The sequence below is a fragment of the Callithrix jacchus genome, chromosome 3, assembly GCF_049354715.1.
Source record: "Callithrix jacchus isolate 240 chromosome 3, calJac240_pri, whole genome shotgun sequence".
In the NCBI taxonomy this organism is placed as follows: domain Eukaryota; kingdom Metazoa; phylum Chordata; class Mammalia; order Primates; family Cebidae; genus Callithrix; species Callithrix jacchus.
Genome location: NC_133504.1, coordinates 15,214,350 through 15,233,500, shown reverse-complemented (window position 1 = coordinate 15,233,500; position 19,151 = coordinate 15,214,350). Strand labels below are relative to the sequence as shown.

The 19,151-nt window shown below is 35.3% G+C and overlaps 1 protein-coding gene and 1 pseudogene across 7 annotated transcripts in view; one reads left to right on the top strand and one right to left on the bottom strand.

The window, feature by feature from the left end:
* Positions 1-19,151, top strand: part of WDR17 (WD repeat domain 17) — a 125,482-nt gene that overhangs the window by 16,859 nt on the left and 89,472 nt on the right. For 3 of the 7 annotated variants that reach the window (XM_017970133.4, XM_008992434.5, XM_008992433.5), the window contains exon 2: positions 18,171-18,292. The exons of the other annotated variants lie outside the window; for them this stretch is intronic. In XM_017970133.4, the coding sequence (XP_017825622.3) occupies positions 18,227-18,292 (66 nt within the window). In that variant the 5' untranslated portion in view covers positions 18,171-18,226. The remainder of the gene's footprint in view (positions 1-18,170; positions 18,293-19,151) is intronic. 7 annotated transcript variants of the gene reach the window in all.
* On the bottom strand, positions 7,216-7,302 carry LOC118152563 (U6 spliceosomal RNA; annotated as a pseudogene).

The following is a 19,151-nucleotide window of genomic DNA, read 5'->3' as shown; positions in this document are numbered from 1 at the left end:
TAGCGATTAACTTAGAAATCTATTCTTTATGCTAAAAACTGCTGGACATTTTAGACTTGTTATATTACATTATTTTAAAAATGCAAGCCATTTTTTGATGTTTAGAACGATTAGGGATTTTGGCTAGGAATTTTAGTTAAATTTTCAGGAGATCAGGGCTGAGTAATTCATTAAAAAGAACTTGGGCTGGGCGTGGTGGCTTATGCCTATAATCCCAGCTCTTTGGGAGGCTGAGGTAGGCAGATCACGAGGTCAGGAGTTCAAGATCAGCCTGGCCAATATGATAAAACCCCATCTCCACTAAAAATATAGTTAGCCGGGCGCGGTGGTGCATGCCTGTTATCCCAGTTACTCAGGAGGTTGAGGCAAGAGAATTGCTTGAACCCGGGAGGTGAAGTTTGCAGAGAGCCCAGAAGGCGCCACTGCACTCCAGCCTGGGTGACAGAGTGAGACTCCATCTCATAAAAAGAAAAATAACTCATTGACTGTAATGATTATGATTCATACTACACAAACATATCATCCAGAGTCAATTCTTCCCTTAGGTTTTGTTTATTTATTTATTTATTTATTTTTGAGACGGCGTTTCGCTCTTGTTACCCAGGCTGGAGTGCAATGGCACAATCTCAGCTCACCGCAACCTCCGCCTCCTGAGTTCAAGCAATTCTTCTGCCTCAGCCTCCCAAGTAGCTGGGACTACAGGCACGCACCACCATGCCCAGCTAATTTTTGTATTTTTAGTAGAGACGGGGTTCCACCATGTTGACCAGGATGGTCTTCATCTCTTGACCTCGTGATCCACCTGCCTCGGCCTCCCAAAGTGCTGGGATTATAGGTGTGAGCCACCGCGCCCGGCCTGTTTATTTTTTTTTAAAAGCATAGACAGAACATTATCAATACCCACTACCCCACCAAAGATAGTGGTAACTATGCTGATCACTTGCAGAAGAGATGAATATTGTCCACTTGTGTGTTTTATAGTCACAGGATACAATGTTATTTTTATACCTGGTTTCTTTCACTATTTGTGAGTTTCATCCATAGGGTTGCATGTAGTTGTCACTTTTTCATCTAGTCTCATTATTATAAACTTTTCCACACAGTACGAATATACTGTATTTATCATTGTACTATTAGCATATATTTAAGCTGTTTGTATACTTAGGTGCTATTATAAATAGAAATGCTGGGAATATTCTAATACCTGTCGTCTGGTGAACATTACCCGTGGCTCTGGTTCTACATTTAGGAGTAGAAATGCTGGTATAGGGTATGTATTTGTTCGGCGTTCGAGGATTCAGCCAATGAGTTGTCCACAGTGGTTGCTCCAGTTTCCATTTCCCTGAGCAGTATATGAGTTTCATATGAGTTTCAGTTACTCTGCAGTTGCCAGTCTGTGGTATTGTGCATTTTAGCCCTTCTGTTGGGAGTGTAGCAGTGTCTCTTTGCAGTTTTACTTTGTATTTTCCTTATGACTAGTGTTACTGAGCTAGTTATTGATCATCATTTGGATGATCCAGGTTCTGAGTTTGTTGTCCATTTTTCTGTTGGTTTGCCAGTCTGGTTTTCTTAAATTTATTTGTTTGTTTGGGTTGTAAGTGTCCTTTTTGGATTGAAGATAGGTACTATAAACATTTTCTCTCTTGCTTTTCACTCTTTTAATGATGTCTTGATGAATGTAAGTGTCTCTGTTTTGTGTTGCTATAAAGGAATCCTCAATGCTGAGTAATCTGTAAAGAAAAAAGGTTTATTAAGCTCATGATTCTAATGTCTGGAAAAGTTCAAGATTGAGCATTTGGTTAGGGCCTCAGGCTGCCTCCACTCATGATAGAAGGTGAACGGGAGCTTGTTTGTGCAAAGGACACACAGCAAGAAAGGCAGCAAGGAGCTGGGAGGTACCAGGATCTTTTTAACAACCAGCTTTCCTGGGAACTAGAGTGAGAATTCACCCCTTTCCTGAGAGAAAGCATTAATGTATTCATAAGAGAACTGCCCCATGACACAAACACCTTTCCATTACCTCCATCACACCTCTAACATTGTGACCAAATTTCAACGTTAGGTTTTAGGGCAGACCCATATCCAAAGTCTGGCAATAAATTTGTAACCATAATATTGTCCTATATGTCAATTTTTCCCCCTTGTGATTGGCATTTTTATATCCTATTTAATGAGTCTTTTCCTATTCGCAAGACAAGATGTTATCATTAGTTTTCTTTTAAAGCTTTAATATTTTACTGTATTTATTCACATTTCCAATTGCTCTCTCTTTTTAAAATGGTGTTAGTGTCAAGATATCTATATCTATTTATTTCCATGAAGGCATTCAATTATGCAGAATCATTTACTAAAAGGTCTATTCTTTGCCGCACTGAATTATCATCTTCACCATAAATCACTTAGTGGTATATGAAGAAATCGATCCCGGGCTCTTGCTGTTCCATTAGTCAGTTTGTGTATCTTTGCACTGATACCACCCATCTTCATTACGACAGCTTTATAATAGGAAGTATAAACATTCAGCTGTTCATATAAAACCTCAGTCTTTTTCAAGACTGCCTTGGCTATTCTTGGGCATTTACATTGTCATATGGATTTTAGAATTAGCTTGTCACTTTTCATACAAAACATCTGCTGGGATTTTGATTGGGACTGAAATATCTATAGATTAATTTTGAGAGAATTTACATCTTGACAACATTAAATCTTCTAATTTATTAATTCAATGTATCTTTACTTTTTTGTTTAAGATTTTTATGTTTCATTTATGAGAGATGTTGCTCTGTAGTTTCCCTTCTTATATGTCTTTTTCAGGTTCGGGGAGGATATAAAGAAGTGAGAAGTGATTTCTTTTACTATATTCTCAAGGAGTTTGTGTACCATTTCTTCTTGAAATATTTTAAAGAATTATTCAGTGAAATGATATGGGCCTGGAAGATTGTGTGTGGGAAAAGATTCACATGTAGACTTATATTCATATTCAGGATAGATTTTCTCATTTTTCTATCAACTTTGATAACTTGTATTTCCTTTTGAAGAATGTGTCCATTCATCAAGGTTATCCAATATATTGGTGTAAAGATGGGTATAGTATTTTTTTTTATGTTAGTAACTTCTGTAGTGATGCCTTTTTTTCCCCCTTATATGGATCTGATATGGATATTTGTATTTTTTCTCTATTTTTTTTAATCAATCTTTCTGCAAGTTGATCTAAAGAAACCAGTGTTTGTTTTTTTTTTTTTTTTTGAAAGAAAGAAAGAGAAAGAGAAAGGCGGAGAGAGAACAGGAGTCTTGCTCTATTGCCCAGGCTGGAATGCAATCTAAAAATAGTTATTAAAAACCTTTTTTATGCCGATAATTGTGCTTAACAGCAGAGACAGGAAGGAATAAGAGAAGAAAATAACAAACAGCCAACCAATATTTCATTTAAGTCTGTAAAATGCTATGCAAATGCTGAAGAGTGATTTACTTCCAATTATGTGGTCACTTTCAAAATAGGGGTAAAGTGATACTGAAAAAAATGTATGTTCTGTGGACCTAGGGTGAAGAATTCTATAAATATTCAGAGTTTACTTGTTCCAGGTCTGAGTTCAAATCATAGATGTCCCTATTATATGTTAATTTTCTATCTCCTTGATCCATCGAATATTGACAATGTGGTGTCAAAATCTCCCGCTATTATTGTGTGGGAGTCCAAGTCTCTTTATAAGTCATTAAGAACTTGTCTTATGTATCAGGGTGTTCCTTTATTGGGTGCATATATATTTATGATCATTGACTTCTGTTATTGCATTGATCCTTTTACCATTATGTAATGTCCTTCTTTGTTTCTTTTAGTCTTTGTTACTATTAAAGTCTGTTTTGTCAGAGACGAAACTTACAACTCCTGTTCTTTTGTTTTTTGGTTTTTTTTTTTTTTTTTTTGCTCTCCATTTGATTGGTAAGTCTTCCACCAACCCTTTGTTTTGAGTCTTTGTGTGTCCTTGCTTATGAGATGGATCTGGATACAGCATACCGATGGGTTTTGACTTTTTATTCAATTTGCCTGTCTGTGTCTTTGATTGGGGCATTTAATCCATTTAAATTTAGGATTAATATTGATATTTGTGAGTTTAATATTGTCATTTAATGCTAGCTGGCTATTTTGCCCATTAGTTGAAATAGATTCTTCATTATGGAGATACTCTTTACCTTTTGGTAAGTTTTTGGGATGACTGATACTGCTTGTTCCTTTCTGTGTATAATGCTTCTTTCAGAAGCTCTTGTAAAGCAGGCCTGGTGGTGATGAAATCTCTGAGTGCTTGCTTGTTCACGAAAAATTTTATTTTTCCTTCATTTATGAAGCTTAATTTGGCTGGTTATGAGATTCTGGGTTGAAAATTCTTTTCTTTGAGGATATTGAATATTGACCCCCACTCTCTTCTAGTTTGTAGGGTTTCAGCTGAGAGATATGCTGTGAGTCTGATAGGCTTCCCTTTATGGGTAACCTGACCTTTCTCTCTAGCTGCCCTTAGAATTTTCTCCTTTATTTCAACCCTGGTCAATCTAATGATTATATGTCTTGGGGTTGCTCTACTTGAGGAATATCTTTGTGGTGTTCTCTGTATTACCTGGAGTCGAGTATTGTCCTGCCTTACTAGGTTAGGAAAGTTTTCCTGAATAATATCCTGAAGAATATTTTCCAGCTTGGATTTATTCTCTTTATAACATTAAGGTACACCTATGAAATGTAAATTAGGTCTTTTCACATAGTCCCATATTTCTTGGAGACTTTGCTCATTCCTTTTTACTCTTTCTTCTCTAATCTTGTCTTCTCGTTTCATTTCATTAAGTTTGTCTTCAGCCTCTGATATCCTTTCTTCCGCTTGATCAATTCGACTGTTAAAACCTGTGCATACTTCACGGAGCTCTCATATTGTATTCTTCAGTTCCCTTAATTCACTTATATTCCTCTCTAGATTGTCTATTCTCATTAGGATTTCGTCAAACCTTTTTTCAAGGTTCTTAGTTTCTTTACATTGGGCTAGAACATGTTCTTTTAACTCACAGAAGTTTCTTATTATCCACCTTCTGAAACCTAATTCTGTTATTGGAATGCACTCATTCTCCATAAGGCCTTGTTAACTTGTTGATGAAGAACTGTGATCCCCTGTAGAAGGAGAGGCATTCTGATTTTGGGTATTCTCAGCCTTTTTACCCTGGTTTCTTCCCTTTGTTATGAATTTGTCCACTTGTCATCTTTGTAATTACCGACTTTCAAATTAGGTCTTTGAGTGGACGTCCAACTTGTTGATTCCCAGCACCGGAATCTGAGCAACCCACTGTGCCGGCTAAAACAGTGGCATTAAGATTCATGGTGCTTTTCTGCCTGGGAATCTCCAGTCTGGCTTCCTTCTTGAGTCTCTTTTTCAATCACTTGAATGGGCAACTCTGCCTTCCCGGAGCTCCAAACGTCGACCAAAAGGGGACCCAGTCCCGTTTACTCTGCACCAAGAACTGTCATGCTGAGGCGCTGGCAAAACCATCGCGCTGGCCACAAGAGTTGTGCTGGCGACCCATGGGGCCCCTCCGCTGGGAATCTCCTGGTCCATGAGCAACAAAAATTTGTCTCAAAATGTGGCGTCCTCTCATTCTCTGTGCTTTTACTGGGAGCTACAATCCTGAGCTGCTAGTAATCAGCCATCTTGGATCTCTCTCCCAGTGTTTGGTTTTAGTTGATTTCCTCTATTACATGTTTATAAACTATTACATTGCTTTTTCCTCTTTTTGAAAGGATTTCCTTTTCTACATTTTTGGGGCTTGATTTGCTTTTCTTTTTCCAGTTTTTAAAGATAGAAATTTAAATCTTTTATTTCTTGTCCTTCTCCTTTTCTATTAGGAAAAAATATAATATAATTAATGCTATAATCCTCCCCCACTCAAGCATTGATCTTGCTGCAACCCACAAATGTCTGTGTGTTTAGACTTTACTACTTGGTACTAAATGTTTTCTAACTTCCATTTTTATATTTTTTCTGATTCCAAGATTGTTTAGAAATGCATTCTTTAATTTCTAGATAGTTGAGGGTTTTGTTGTTTTATTTATTGATTTCAGACTTCTATCCTCATTTAAAAATAAACTGTGAATAATTTCAGTGTTTTAATATTTAAATTTTTGTATGGTTCTGTGCATGGTTTATTTTTGTAAATATTCCACATTTATTTGAGAAGAATGCGAATTCTATCATTATTGGGTAACGTATCGTGTATATGTGAATTGAGCCCTTTTCTGTATGTAGTGCAGATCCTATGGGATTTTATCTATTTATTCTATCACCTATTGAGATTTGTTACTGAAAATCTCCCATTATGATTGCGTATTTGCATATTTCTTTTTTAATTGTGTCATTCTTGCTTTATATAATTGAAAACTGTATGTGTCATTTGGATGCAGACAGTTTTAGGATTATCATATATTACAGTCTCATTGACCCCTTTATTCTTAAGCAGTGTTCCTCTCTCTGATAATATTTCTTGTCTTAAAATCTATTTTATATTTGATTTATACATCTTTCTTTTGATTAATATTTTTATAGTTTATCATTTCCTGATCTTTGACTTTCAACTATTCTGAAACCTTTTATTCTTTTTGTGTTCCAGGTAAGGAGTATACAATTGAATTTTTTAATGTAGACTCTAATTTTATTTTGACTTGTAACTTTAATTTCTCATTTACTGTATAACTGTTATAATTTGATTTATGTATACAAACTTTTTCTCATTTACAATTTTTGTTTTCTCATTTTAAATTTTTAATTAATTACACTTTCCTTCAATTAACTTGTTAATAGTATGTTTATTTACTATTCTATTTTGTAATTACCCTAGAGATTCCAGCATCTAAATTTGATTCATTATAATTTATTATAAATGATTACTTTTATCTCTTCTTTAATACTAATACTAACTCTGTTTATCTTGCTGTCTTTTGTGTTACTGTTTCATATAATTTAGTGCTACAAGTATTTTAAATTTCATAAGACATTACAATGATTGTTTTGTATAGTTAATATTCATTTATATTTAACTACATGTTATCCCTTTCTGATGATCTTCATTATCTCTAACATTTTCATGTTTCTTTTTCTTTTGCCCAAAGAAATTCCTTAACTTTTTTTTCTAGAATGGGTCTACTAGCAATGAATTTCGTAAATTTTGTTCGTATGAAAACTTACAATGAAAATGTTCACATTCTTCAATTTTTTTATGCTAATCTTCTCTGTATCGTTCCAATTTTAGTATATGTGCTGCTGAAGTGAGCACATTCTTCAATTTTTAAATCATATCTTTACTGAGATTTTAGTTATCTTTAGCCCTTTAAAATGACATTTCATTATATTCTGACTTTCATTGTTTCTGTTGATCTTTGACTGTAATGTGATCATTCTTAAAATTTAAGATTCTCTTTTTGTGTTTTTTGGCATTTTAGTGTGATGTGAATGACTAGTGTAAAGGAATCACTTTAACTTATCCTGCTTGGAGGTTGGTGAGCTTTGGAAATCTTAGTTGTTAAATCAGTTTCAGAAATTTATCATTTTTTATCTCTCTGAATATTGGTTCCACTATATTATTCCTTTCTTCTCATTCTTATACTACTCTTACATACATGTTTAACTTTTCAGCATACCATATCTGTCTCTTATGCTTTGTTCTATTTCTCTTTTTCTTTATGCATTGATTTTGGCATATAACATTTATTTATGTTCCACTGCATTAATAGTGAATTTGGGGTATCCAGGAAACTAATTAACTCATCCATTGAGATATAAATTTCAGCTACTGTGTTTTTCAGTTTTATAGTATTCATTTTATTTTTACTTAAATTAATTAATTAATTTTTTTTTGAAACAGAATCTGTGTCATCCAGGTTGGACATAGTGGCATGATCTTGCCTCACTGCAACCTCTGCCTTCTGGGTTTAAGCAATTCTCGTGCCTCAGCCTCCTGAGTAGCTGGGACTATAGGTGTGCACTACCATGCCCAGCTAATTTTTTAATTTTTAGTGGAGACAGAGTTTCACCATGTTGACCAAGCTGGTCTCAAACTCTTGGCCTCAAGTGATCTGCCCTTCTTGGCCTCCCAAAGTACTGGGATTACAGGTATAAGCCACCATGCCTGGCCTTTATTTTTATATATTCCAATTATCTGGTGAAAATACTTCATTTTTCAACTATTTTATTTTATTGTATTTGTTACTGCACATTAAAAATAGCATATGACTTAAGCTAAAGAGAAGCATATTATATACTTTGTCATCTAAAAACTTCAAACTCAGCCAGGAGGGTACTGTGGGTACTGTAATGCATGCTCTTAATCCCAGCTATTTAAATGGCTGAAGTGGGAGGACTGCTTGAGCCCAAAAGTTTGGGGCCAGCCTGGGCAACATAGTGAGACCCTATCTCTTTAAAAAAGAATTCAAACTAGAATCACTAATAATTGGAGAATGTTGTCAGCTGCACTGTTTTTTCTTGTTGTTAAAAGGTGAGCATGGAATGTCTGATTAAAGTATGAAACACTGAATGAGAAATATTCTTCTATGCAGATTTCTGCAGGCCTTCCAAACAAGATAGTGGAGATCTGCTCAAGTCCACATTTTCTGTGGTAATAGGAAGAATGAAGGACTTAGAGGACCCGCTATAGATGTGACATGAACAGGCTGAGATGATTACGGCAAAGTCATTACATTTGCTTTTGGTACTTCTCTGGCTCCCAAACACATATCCTTGCTCTAATCCATCTTCAGTTTATTTAAAAAGACTTCTGTTTTTATTCCTGTCCCATTATGGGGATTATTTATTTTTTGTGTCTCCCTTCCTCATCTTCTCCTCCCTGACATTGCTTCTAACAATACTTGCAGATTAGAGAAGAATTAGTACTATATCCCAGAGATAGATTTAAGCTGATGTGTGCTGAAATATTGATAGTTGGGATTGGTGGGCAGAAAACTCTAATGGAAGAGTAAAAAAGAAGAAATGAAATTGCTCAAGTGAAGTTAGAAAATATAATCTAATTACACTGTATCTTTATGTGGATATGTTAATTTCTGTATTTCTCCCCTTTTAATTTTTTCAGTATTAGAAAGCACTGCTGTGGATTTTTAGGATGTAGTTTCTTTTTATTTAAATTATATGCCTGAAAGCAGAAATTGTAATCTTGTGTTTTATAGCACCAAAATGTACTAATTAGCGTAATTAGCATAAAATAAACATTGTAAACTCCCTGGAAACCTTCCTCATGGCTCCTTTTAGTTATAATTTCCATTTTCCCTCCAAAAAAATTCCCTCATAACTTCTAATAATATAAAATTAATTTTGTTTATTTTAACTTACTATAAATGGAATTATGCAATCTGTATTCTTTTATGTTTGACTTTTGATCATCATAGTTCATGCTAATTTTTTATAATACCCTAATGTAGTATTATACTAAAATTTTGATCCCAGTTTTTGAGGGTCTGTTCTTAAGGAAGATCCGTGGGTCTTTCTTCTATCCGTAAACCCCCTTCTGTGGCAGCCAGTCTCTGCTTTGTGTGTGACTGTGGATTGTTTTATATATGAGTGTTGAGTGATGTATGTATGAGTGTTGAGTATTGTATATATGAATGTTGAGTAAGAGGTTTTTCTGCATTTCCTCAAACAGTGGCAGATCTATGCCTTTTTGGACAGGACTGGGAACTAAGATTTTTCCCAGCCTGCTCCCTAGGGGATGGTAGCTTTTGCTTCTTCCCTTTTGCTGGAACTGGTGATCTTTGCCTGGTTCCTAGGGTCAGAAAGGAGGGTTTTCTATCCCTCCTCAGAGGAAAATGAGGTTTGCTTTTACTCCTTCTCCATTGCTCCTGGAAGTGAATGTGTTCCACTTTATATATAAGTGGAAACAAGCATAACTCCAAATTTCTGTATTTTTGTCTTCCTGGTCATTATTTTATTAAATGCTGATAATTTAATGTTATCTTCCTATATATTTTCTAACAGATATTTACAGAACATTTTATCCAATGGCTGCAGAATGCATGTTTTTCTCCCCAACACATGCATCATTTATAAGGGCAGACTATACGTTCGGCCACAAAATGTCAAAAAATTCATACAAGTTGAAATCATATGAAATATCTTCTCTGGCCACAATAGAATAAAACTAGAAATTAGTAACAAGAATAATTTTGGAAACTATACAAACACATGGAAATTAAACAGTATGCTCCTGAATAACCAGTGGGTCAATGGATAAATTAAATACATTGAAAATGTTTTGAGAGAAATGAAAACAGAAACACAACATACCCAAACCTATGGGATATAGCAAAAGCGGTAGTGAGAGAAACCTTTACGGCAATAAGTACCTACATCCAAAAAGTAGAGAAACTTGAAATAAACAAGCTAATGATGCATCTTAAAGAACTATAAAAGCAAAAGCAAACCTAACCCAGAATTAGTAGAAGAAATAATAAATATCAGAGCAGAAATAAATGATATTGAAACAAATACTAAAGGTCAATGAAGTGAAAAGTTGGTTTTCAGAAAAGATAAAAGTGGCAAACCTTAAGCCAGACTAATAAAAAAGACCTAAATAAATCAGTTCAGAGATGAAAAAAAGACATTACAACTGACTACAGAGATTCAAAGGGTCATTAAAGACTACTGTTAGCAATTATATGCCAATAAATTCGAAAACCTAAAAGAAATAGATAAATTTCTAGACACATACAGCCTACAAAGATTGAACCATGAAGAAATCCAAAACTGTAACAGACCAATACCAAGCAATGAGATCAAACTGGTAATAAAACTTCTCCCATCAGAGGAAAACCCAGGATACAATGGCTTTACTGCTGAATTTTACCAAACATTTAATGAAGAACTAAACCAAATTTACTCAAATTTTTCTATAAAATGGAGGAGGAGAGAATACTTCCAAATCCATTCTGTGTGGCCAGTATTACCCTAATACCAAAACCAGAAAAAGACATAACAACAGAAAAAGAAAATTGAAGGCCAGAATTTCTGATGAATATTAATGCAAAAATATTCAGCAAAATATTAGCAAACTGACTTCAACAGCATATTAAAAAAAGATCATTAATCATGATCAAGTGGGATTTTTCCCAGGGATCTAAGGATGGTTCAACATACACAAATCAAGTTATACATCATGTCAACTGGATGAAGGACAAAAACCACATGCTCATTACAATTGATGCTGAAAAAGCATTTGGAAAATTCAGCATTCCTTCATGATAAAAACCTTAAAAAAAGACTGGGTGTAGAAAGAACATGCCACAACACAATAAAAGTCATATACATATTGAATGGGAAAAAACTGAAAGCCTTTACTCAAGATTTGGAACAAGACAAGGATGCCCACTTTCACCATTGTTATTCAACATAGTTTTGGAAATTCTGGCTAATCAATCAGACAGGAGAAAGAGCTAAAGGGCATCCAAGTTGGAACAAAAGAAATCAAATTATCCTTGTTTGCAGAGATATGACCTTATATTTAGAAACACCTAAAGACTCCACCAAAAAAAAATTAAAACCGATAAATTCAATAAGTTGCAGAATGCAAAATCAATATACAAAAATAAGCAGCATTTCTATATGCCAACAATGAACAATCTGATAAAGAAATCAAGGCTGGGCACAGTGGCTCTTGCCTGTAATCCCAGCACTTTGGGAGGCTGAGATGGGTGGATCACTAGAGGTCAGGAGTTCATTTCATCATGTTGGACTGGCCAACATGACAAAATGCTGTCTCTACTAAAAATACAAAAATTAGCCAAGTGTGGTGGTGCATACCTGTGGTTCCAGCTACTTGGGAGGTTGAGGCACGAGAATCTCTTGAACGCAGGAGGCAGAGGTTGCAGTGAGCCAAGATTGTGCCACTGCACTTCAGTCTGGGCGATAGAGTGAAATGGTGTCTCAAAAAATAAAAAAAGAAAAGAAATCAAGAATATAATCCCATTTATAATAGCTACAAATAAAATAAAATACTTGGGAATAAACTTAACCAAGGAAGTAAATGAGTTCTATAATGAAAACTATAAAACATTAATGAATCTGAAGAGGCCACAAACTTGAAGGATCTTCCATGTTCATGGATTGGAAGATTCAATATTATTAAAATGTCTATGCTACTGAAAACAATCTATACATTCAGTGTATTACCAATCAAAATACTAATGGTATTCTTCACAGAAGTAGAAAACATAATCCTGAAAATTATATGGGAACCACAAAAGACCCAGAATAGCCAAAAGCCATCTAGTGAAAAAAATAAAGCAAAGGCATCATTCCCTGACTTTAAATCATACTGCAGAGATACAGTAACCAAAACAGCATGGTACTGGCATAAAAACGGACAAATAGATCAATGGAATAGCATAAAGAACCCAGAAATAAACCCGTACATATACAGTGAACTCGTTTTTGACAAAGATGCCCAGAACATATCTTGTGAAAAGGACAGATCTTCAACAAATAGTTTTGGGAAAATTGGATGTTCATATACACAATATTGAAACTGGACTCCCATCTTTCTCCAGAGACAAAAATCAAACCAAAATGGATTAGACTTAAATCTAAGACCTGAAACTGTGAAACTACTAAAAAGAAATATTGGAGATATTCTCCAGGACATTGATCTGGGTAAAAATTCCTCTAGAAATACCTCAAAAGCACAGGCAACCAAAATAAAAATAGGCAAATGGGATCACATCAAGTTAAAAAGCTTCTACACAGCAAAGAAAACAATCGACAAAGTGAAAACACAACCCACAGAATGGGAGAAAATATTTGCAAGCTACCCATATGACAAGGATTAATAATCAGAATTTATAAGGAGCTCGAGCAAGTCAATAAAAATTATAGTAATCCTATAGACAAAAGACCTGAGTAGACATTTCTCAAAAGAAGACATAAAATGGCCAATAGGTATATGAATAGTTCTCATTGTCATTAATCAGAGAAATGCAAATCAAAACCACAAAGCAGTATCACCTCACCCCAGTTAAAATGGCTTATACCCAAAAAACAGACAATAACAAATAATGGTGAGGATGTGGAGAAAGGGAAATTATTGTACACTGTTGATAGTAATGTAAATTAGTACAACCACTCTGGAGAGCAGTATAGAGTTTCCTCAACAAACTAAAAATAGAACTATCAGGGCTCGGTGGTGGCTCATGCCTGGAATCCCAGTGCTTTGGCATGCCAAGGCAGGTTAATGACTTGAGGCCAGGAGTTCAAGACCAGCAGGGACAACATGGAGAAACCATGTCTCTATTAAAAAATAGAAAAATTAGTTGAGCATGGTGGCACACTCCTATAATCCCAACTACTCGAGTGGTTGATGTATGAGAATCACTTGAACCCAGGAGGTAGAGGTTGCAGTGAACCATGATTGCACCACTGTACTCCAGCTTGGGTGACAGAGCGAGACTCTATCTCAAAAAATAAATAAATAGATAAATAAATAATGACTTTGTAAAAAAGAAAAAAAATGAACTACCATATGATCCAGCAATCCCTAAGTATGTACACAAAATAAAGGAGGTTCGTCTATTGAAGAGATATCTGCACTCCTGTTTATTATTGCAGCACTACTCACCATAGCCAAGATTTGGAAGTAACCTAAGTGTTTGTCAACAGATCAATAAATAAAGAAAATGTGGTACATGTACACAATGGAATACTATTCAGCCATAAAAAAGAAACATCCTGTCATTTGCAACAACATGGATGGAACTAGAGGACATCATGTTAAATGGAAAAAGACAGGCACAGAAAGACAAGTGTCACATGTTCTCATTTATTTGCAGGAGCTAACAATTAAAACAATCGAGCTCATGGAGTTAGAAAGTAGAATGTTGGTTACCAGAGACAGACTGAGAAGGATAGCAAGGAAGGAGGGAGAAAGTGGGAATGGTTAATGGGTTAAAAGCATAGTTAGATAGAATGAATAAGACCTAGTATTTGACAGCACAACAGGGTGATTACAGTTAACAATAACTTATTTTATATTTCAGAATAACTAAAACAGTAAAATGACAAATGCTTGAGGTGATGGCTATCCCAACTACCCTGATACAGTTATTATACATTGTATGCCTGAATCAAAGCATCACACAGACCCCATAAATATATGCACCTACCATGTACTCATAAAAATTAAAAATTTAAACAAAAATAACAAAACAACTATTTACGTAGAATTTACACTGTATTAGGTATTAGAAGTAATCTAGAGATGATTTTAAGTATATGGGAGGATGCTCATAGGTTATTTGCAAATACTATGCCTTTTTATGTAACCAATTTGAGCATCAGAGGATTTTGATGTCTGTGGGGCCCTGGAACCAATCTGCTGCCAAGGCAGAGGGAGGACTCTGATTGTACTGCTGTTTTACTGACTTAACTTTTGCTGTCCTGAGTGACTGCTTCTCACTGGAGGTCTGTGATTTGTCTGGGGGCGCTCTGTTGCATGTGTCTCTTATGCTTCTTGATCAGTGGGGTAGCTATGGAGTGTTCTTCCCATGTTGATGTTAGAAGCATAAGGTTGTGACTGGAAATGAGCCATCCATTCAGGGCTTGGAACTGGAAAACCATGACTTCTGCCCACATATCACTGGGCACAGCAAATTATATAGGAAATTTAAAGACAACAGGCAGGGATACAAAGGATGCCTGGGATGAGCATGGCAAAGACGTTAATGCAGAGAGGGTATAAAAAAATCAGGTCCAATACCCAGACCACAAACTATTTGTGTGCTTGGCTGTTCAATGCCTGCAATAAGTTTTCTGATGGTGAAAACTACTTCATTACTTATTTTATTTTATATAGCAATATATAATATTTGATTTTTGTCATTTCCTTCATCACTAATTTTAATAAGTAGTAAGAATTTTCTGACTAAAGTAAGTCAAATGGGTGATTTAAATGAAATATCCATGTAATTAGACCCATGGACATAGATACAGAGATGTGAAGATATGTAATAAATTTCCTCAAAAGTTTCTTCTTTTTTATCTCAGTTATGGCTGAATGATCATGACATGCTTCCCCTTTGAGGTCAGCTAAAGGTTTCAACTCTGCACCCCAGGAAGGGGTGAGAGTTAAAACCTATTTGCCATTCTTATACAAAATGAACCAGATCCCATCTACTCTCATATAATCAAAATACCTGGAGTACAACAAAAAAATATTTTTTATACAAGATAACATTTAATCTGAGATTACACAGTGTGAAATATTCTGCTTTTATTATTCCTTGCAAATATAATAAATAGTGCTCATGGAAAAGCATCAGGACGCAAGAAATAACTATTATATGCTCTATAAATAAGGTATTTTATTCACACTAGATTTGTAATATAGTATAATAAAGACACACTTGGTGGTGACATGATTACAAAGTACTTTTACTAATTCAAGTTTTATTTTACTCTTAAAAAACACCAAAACAATTTCTTAAGTGATTTTGTTTAGCTACCTCCCTACAAGGAATTGGATAGTAATCCCATTTCACTTAGATCTAGATACATTTCCTTAAATCTTTTCAAGTTTCAGTAATGTGCCTTCAGTTCATGTGAACTGCCACTAGGTGACAAACTTTCATAGCACTACATATGTCAGTTCACTCAACACACATTTTGTATCTTCTATACAAAGATGATTCAGGCTTGGTCCTTTGGGGAACTCACAACTTATATCTACAAAAATAATCACTATCTAATACCTACAAATATAGATATGAAGGAGCACAGACAAGAGATTTGGAGGATTTGAGAAAGTCTTTAAAAGAGATATCTAATTTCAGTCTTGAAAAACTTGCAGGTACTTACCACCTAGGAAAAGGTGAAAGGGGCAGCCTGGGCAAAACATTTAAAAGCTTCAAGGCAAAAAGTCTTGAAAGCATAGAAGGGCAACATGTATTTGGGAATTATATTGAAAGCAGAGAATAGTAAGTTAATTATTGCATTGGTTTGTACGAGACACAATGAAGGGTTTCATTAAAAGCAATGGCATGGCCGGGCGCGGTGGCTCACGCCTGTAATCCCAGCACTTTGGGAGGCCAAGGTGGGTGGATCACGAGGTCAAGAGATCAAGACCATCCTGGTCAACATGGTGAAACCCCGTCTCTACTAAAAATGCAAAAAATTAGCTGAGCATGGTGGCTCATGCCTGTAATCCCAGCTACTCAGGAGGCTGAGGCAGAAGAATTGCTTGAACCCAGGAGGCGGAGGTTGCGGTGAGTCGAGATCACGCCACTGCACTCCAGCCTGGGTAACAAAAGCGAAACTCTGTCTCAAAAAAAAAAAAAAAGCAGTTGCATTAGTGATGAGGATAAGGGCCTTCTGAAGAGGCTTTTCTCAGAGTAATTCAATAAGACTTGGTGATCAAATGTAGTAGTAGGAGGAGAAAGGTTGATGGAAGAATCAAAGATAACTTGATATTTTCATCGCAGGTTACTATCTTGAGTATAATGACACTCATTGAAATGGAGAATGAAAGAGAAAGAATATTTGGGGTGGTAGAAAGGGAAACCTTACTTGAAAGAGATGCATTAGGTTTATCAGGTAAAGGGCTGAGAGATCTAGATCAGCAGGTAGCTACAAATGGAGTTTAGGAGCTTGGTCTGGCCTGTAGGTTGTATTATGGGAGACACACTGGAATAACTAAGCAGAGATGAGGTTGGCAGTGTTGTCGGGCCAGTACTAGATACAAGTTCAAAGTAGAGTAAAAAAGCTGATGGCAGGACTTAGATAAAGAACTGCAAATCAAAATATGATAAGCAGTAGACAAAAGAGACAACAATGGAGAGGGGACAAATCCAGAGAACAGGATAGGGCAGGCGATTAAAAATCTGAGCAGATCAGCAGAAACAAGGGGCTTTGTGGAAACTAAAAGGGCAAGGTAGAATAGCCAAGGTAACAGATTCAAGGAAGTCACTGAAATGTAAACAAGTTAAGCAAGAGATTTTGCCAATCCTGGAGCTTCTTGCACATGCAAGAACCTATTCCCAAGCATTTTGACTTGAGGCTTCACTCAGATATTATTGAACATACTTCTAGAGAGTAAGGAATCACAGTGGAGATAAAGCTGTTCTCAACTAGCTGCCGTGATAATTATATTTCATACAAGTGTATCTTTCTATGCCAGGACAAAAGCTGTCTCACTTTTTGGATATTGAAGAATGAAACATTCAAATTACAAAAACCGTAATTCTCTCTTCCCCCCTCCACTCCCCTCTTTCCTTCTTTCCTTTTGTTGCTTAATTCTATTTTCATCATTTCACTCATTTTCTCTTCTCTTCCTTCTTTCTTTCCTCACTTCCTTCTGTCCATCCTTCATCCCTTTGTCCTTCCTTCCTTTATTTTGTCTTTGTGGAAGAAAAGACCACTTACAACCTTTCATATGTTGGGTTAAACATCTAAACTTTATAGAGAGTATTTTGAAGTCCAAATATTCTCCAGTGTAGCAAGAAATATCTTACTCATCATAGCTAGTAAATAATCTCTTCTAAAAACGAGTAAAACTAAAATTAAATTACATTCATGTGGTTTCGACTCTGTTGAACATATTAGCACTGTATTAAATGATGTCTTTAAACTTTTTCAGGCAGTTAGGTGGATAGCAATTAACTTAAATGTAAAATGATTTAACTCTCAAGTATGGGGCTGGAAGCAAACAGAAATATTATAGGATTGGCTTTGTCATTGTATGCCTTTTAACTTAGAAGCTTTCTATCTCTAGCTTTACTTCCAGTTCCTGAGGTTGAAAATAAGTCTCATCCTCTGCAGTGTATTTTGTGATTTTTATGGATTCCTTATTTCTGACTTGGTCTATTTCTTACCAAAGTTAAATCTAAGATTGTTTTTTAAGAATGTAAACAGAAAGGTTAATAAAATATTTGATATAGCATTCTCTGGTAGTATCCAACAACATTATTATTGATTTTTTTCTTATTTGAATATGGACTTTTATTTCGTTCTTTTAACAGATGCTATTACTTGTAAATACTTAAAAATGTTTCAGCTACAATATTTCTGCAGTTCTAGTCTTTTGTACTGAGTATCATTTCACAAAGGAGATTTTGGTAAATCTTGTTTGGTTGAAACACATTGTTGTTACTTTAGGTGCTGACTATTCTGATGCTGAGTTTCCAATTGCCTTGATAAAGTAGAAACACTCTATGGCTTGGATGACTTACATTTCAAATTGGTTTGACCAAGATGATTGGTATGAAGGACTACAAAGAGTAAGATATATTTATTTGTAATTACAATTTCCTGCAATGTTTTTTCTGCCTTGCTTCTCATATAGTTATATTTCTATGTCATTTGTACTGTGGACATTTGCACATTGCCAAATTCTGAGAGTGAATAAGACACTTATTTTCTAGTTTTAAAGCAGAAGTAAGAATATAATGAGTATATAATGATATGTTGAAGAAAGGGCATTTTACCTAGCCTAATTTCAGATGAGTCCTTAATAGAGGTGTTTTGTTGTTGTTGTTGTTGTTGTTTGTTTGTGTGTTTTTTGAGACAGAGCCTCACTCTGGCACCCGGTCTGGAGTGCAGTGGAGTGATCTCAGCTCACTGCAACCTCTGCCTCCCAGGTTCAAGTGATTCTCCTGCCTCAGCCTCCCAAGTAGCTGGGATTACAGGCTCCCACCACTATGCCCACCTAATTTTTTATAATTTTAGTAGAGACAGGGTTTTACCATGTTGGTCAGACTGGTCTCGAACTCCTGACCTTGTGATTCGCCCACCTCAGCTTCCCAAAATGCTGGAATTACAGGTGTGAGCCACCACACCTGGCCAATAATGTTTTCAAATTATCTTAGCCTTTAAATATATAATAACATTTTATATAATGAGATTAATGTATGAAAATAGCAATAATTTCAAGCAAGTCTTTCTCATAAAGAAAATCATTTAATGAAACAGAAAATAAATGTATATTGGTACTGTTTATTATAAAAATATTTTTAAAGGAAATGAAAACAATTATGAAGAAGAGTGCCATGTTGCATCTGATAATTTTTTAGGCAGTTAATTATGTTTGAAAATAAACTGCATTGTTAGTGTGGCAACATTTGCATAGTTTCCTGAAAA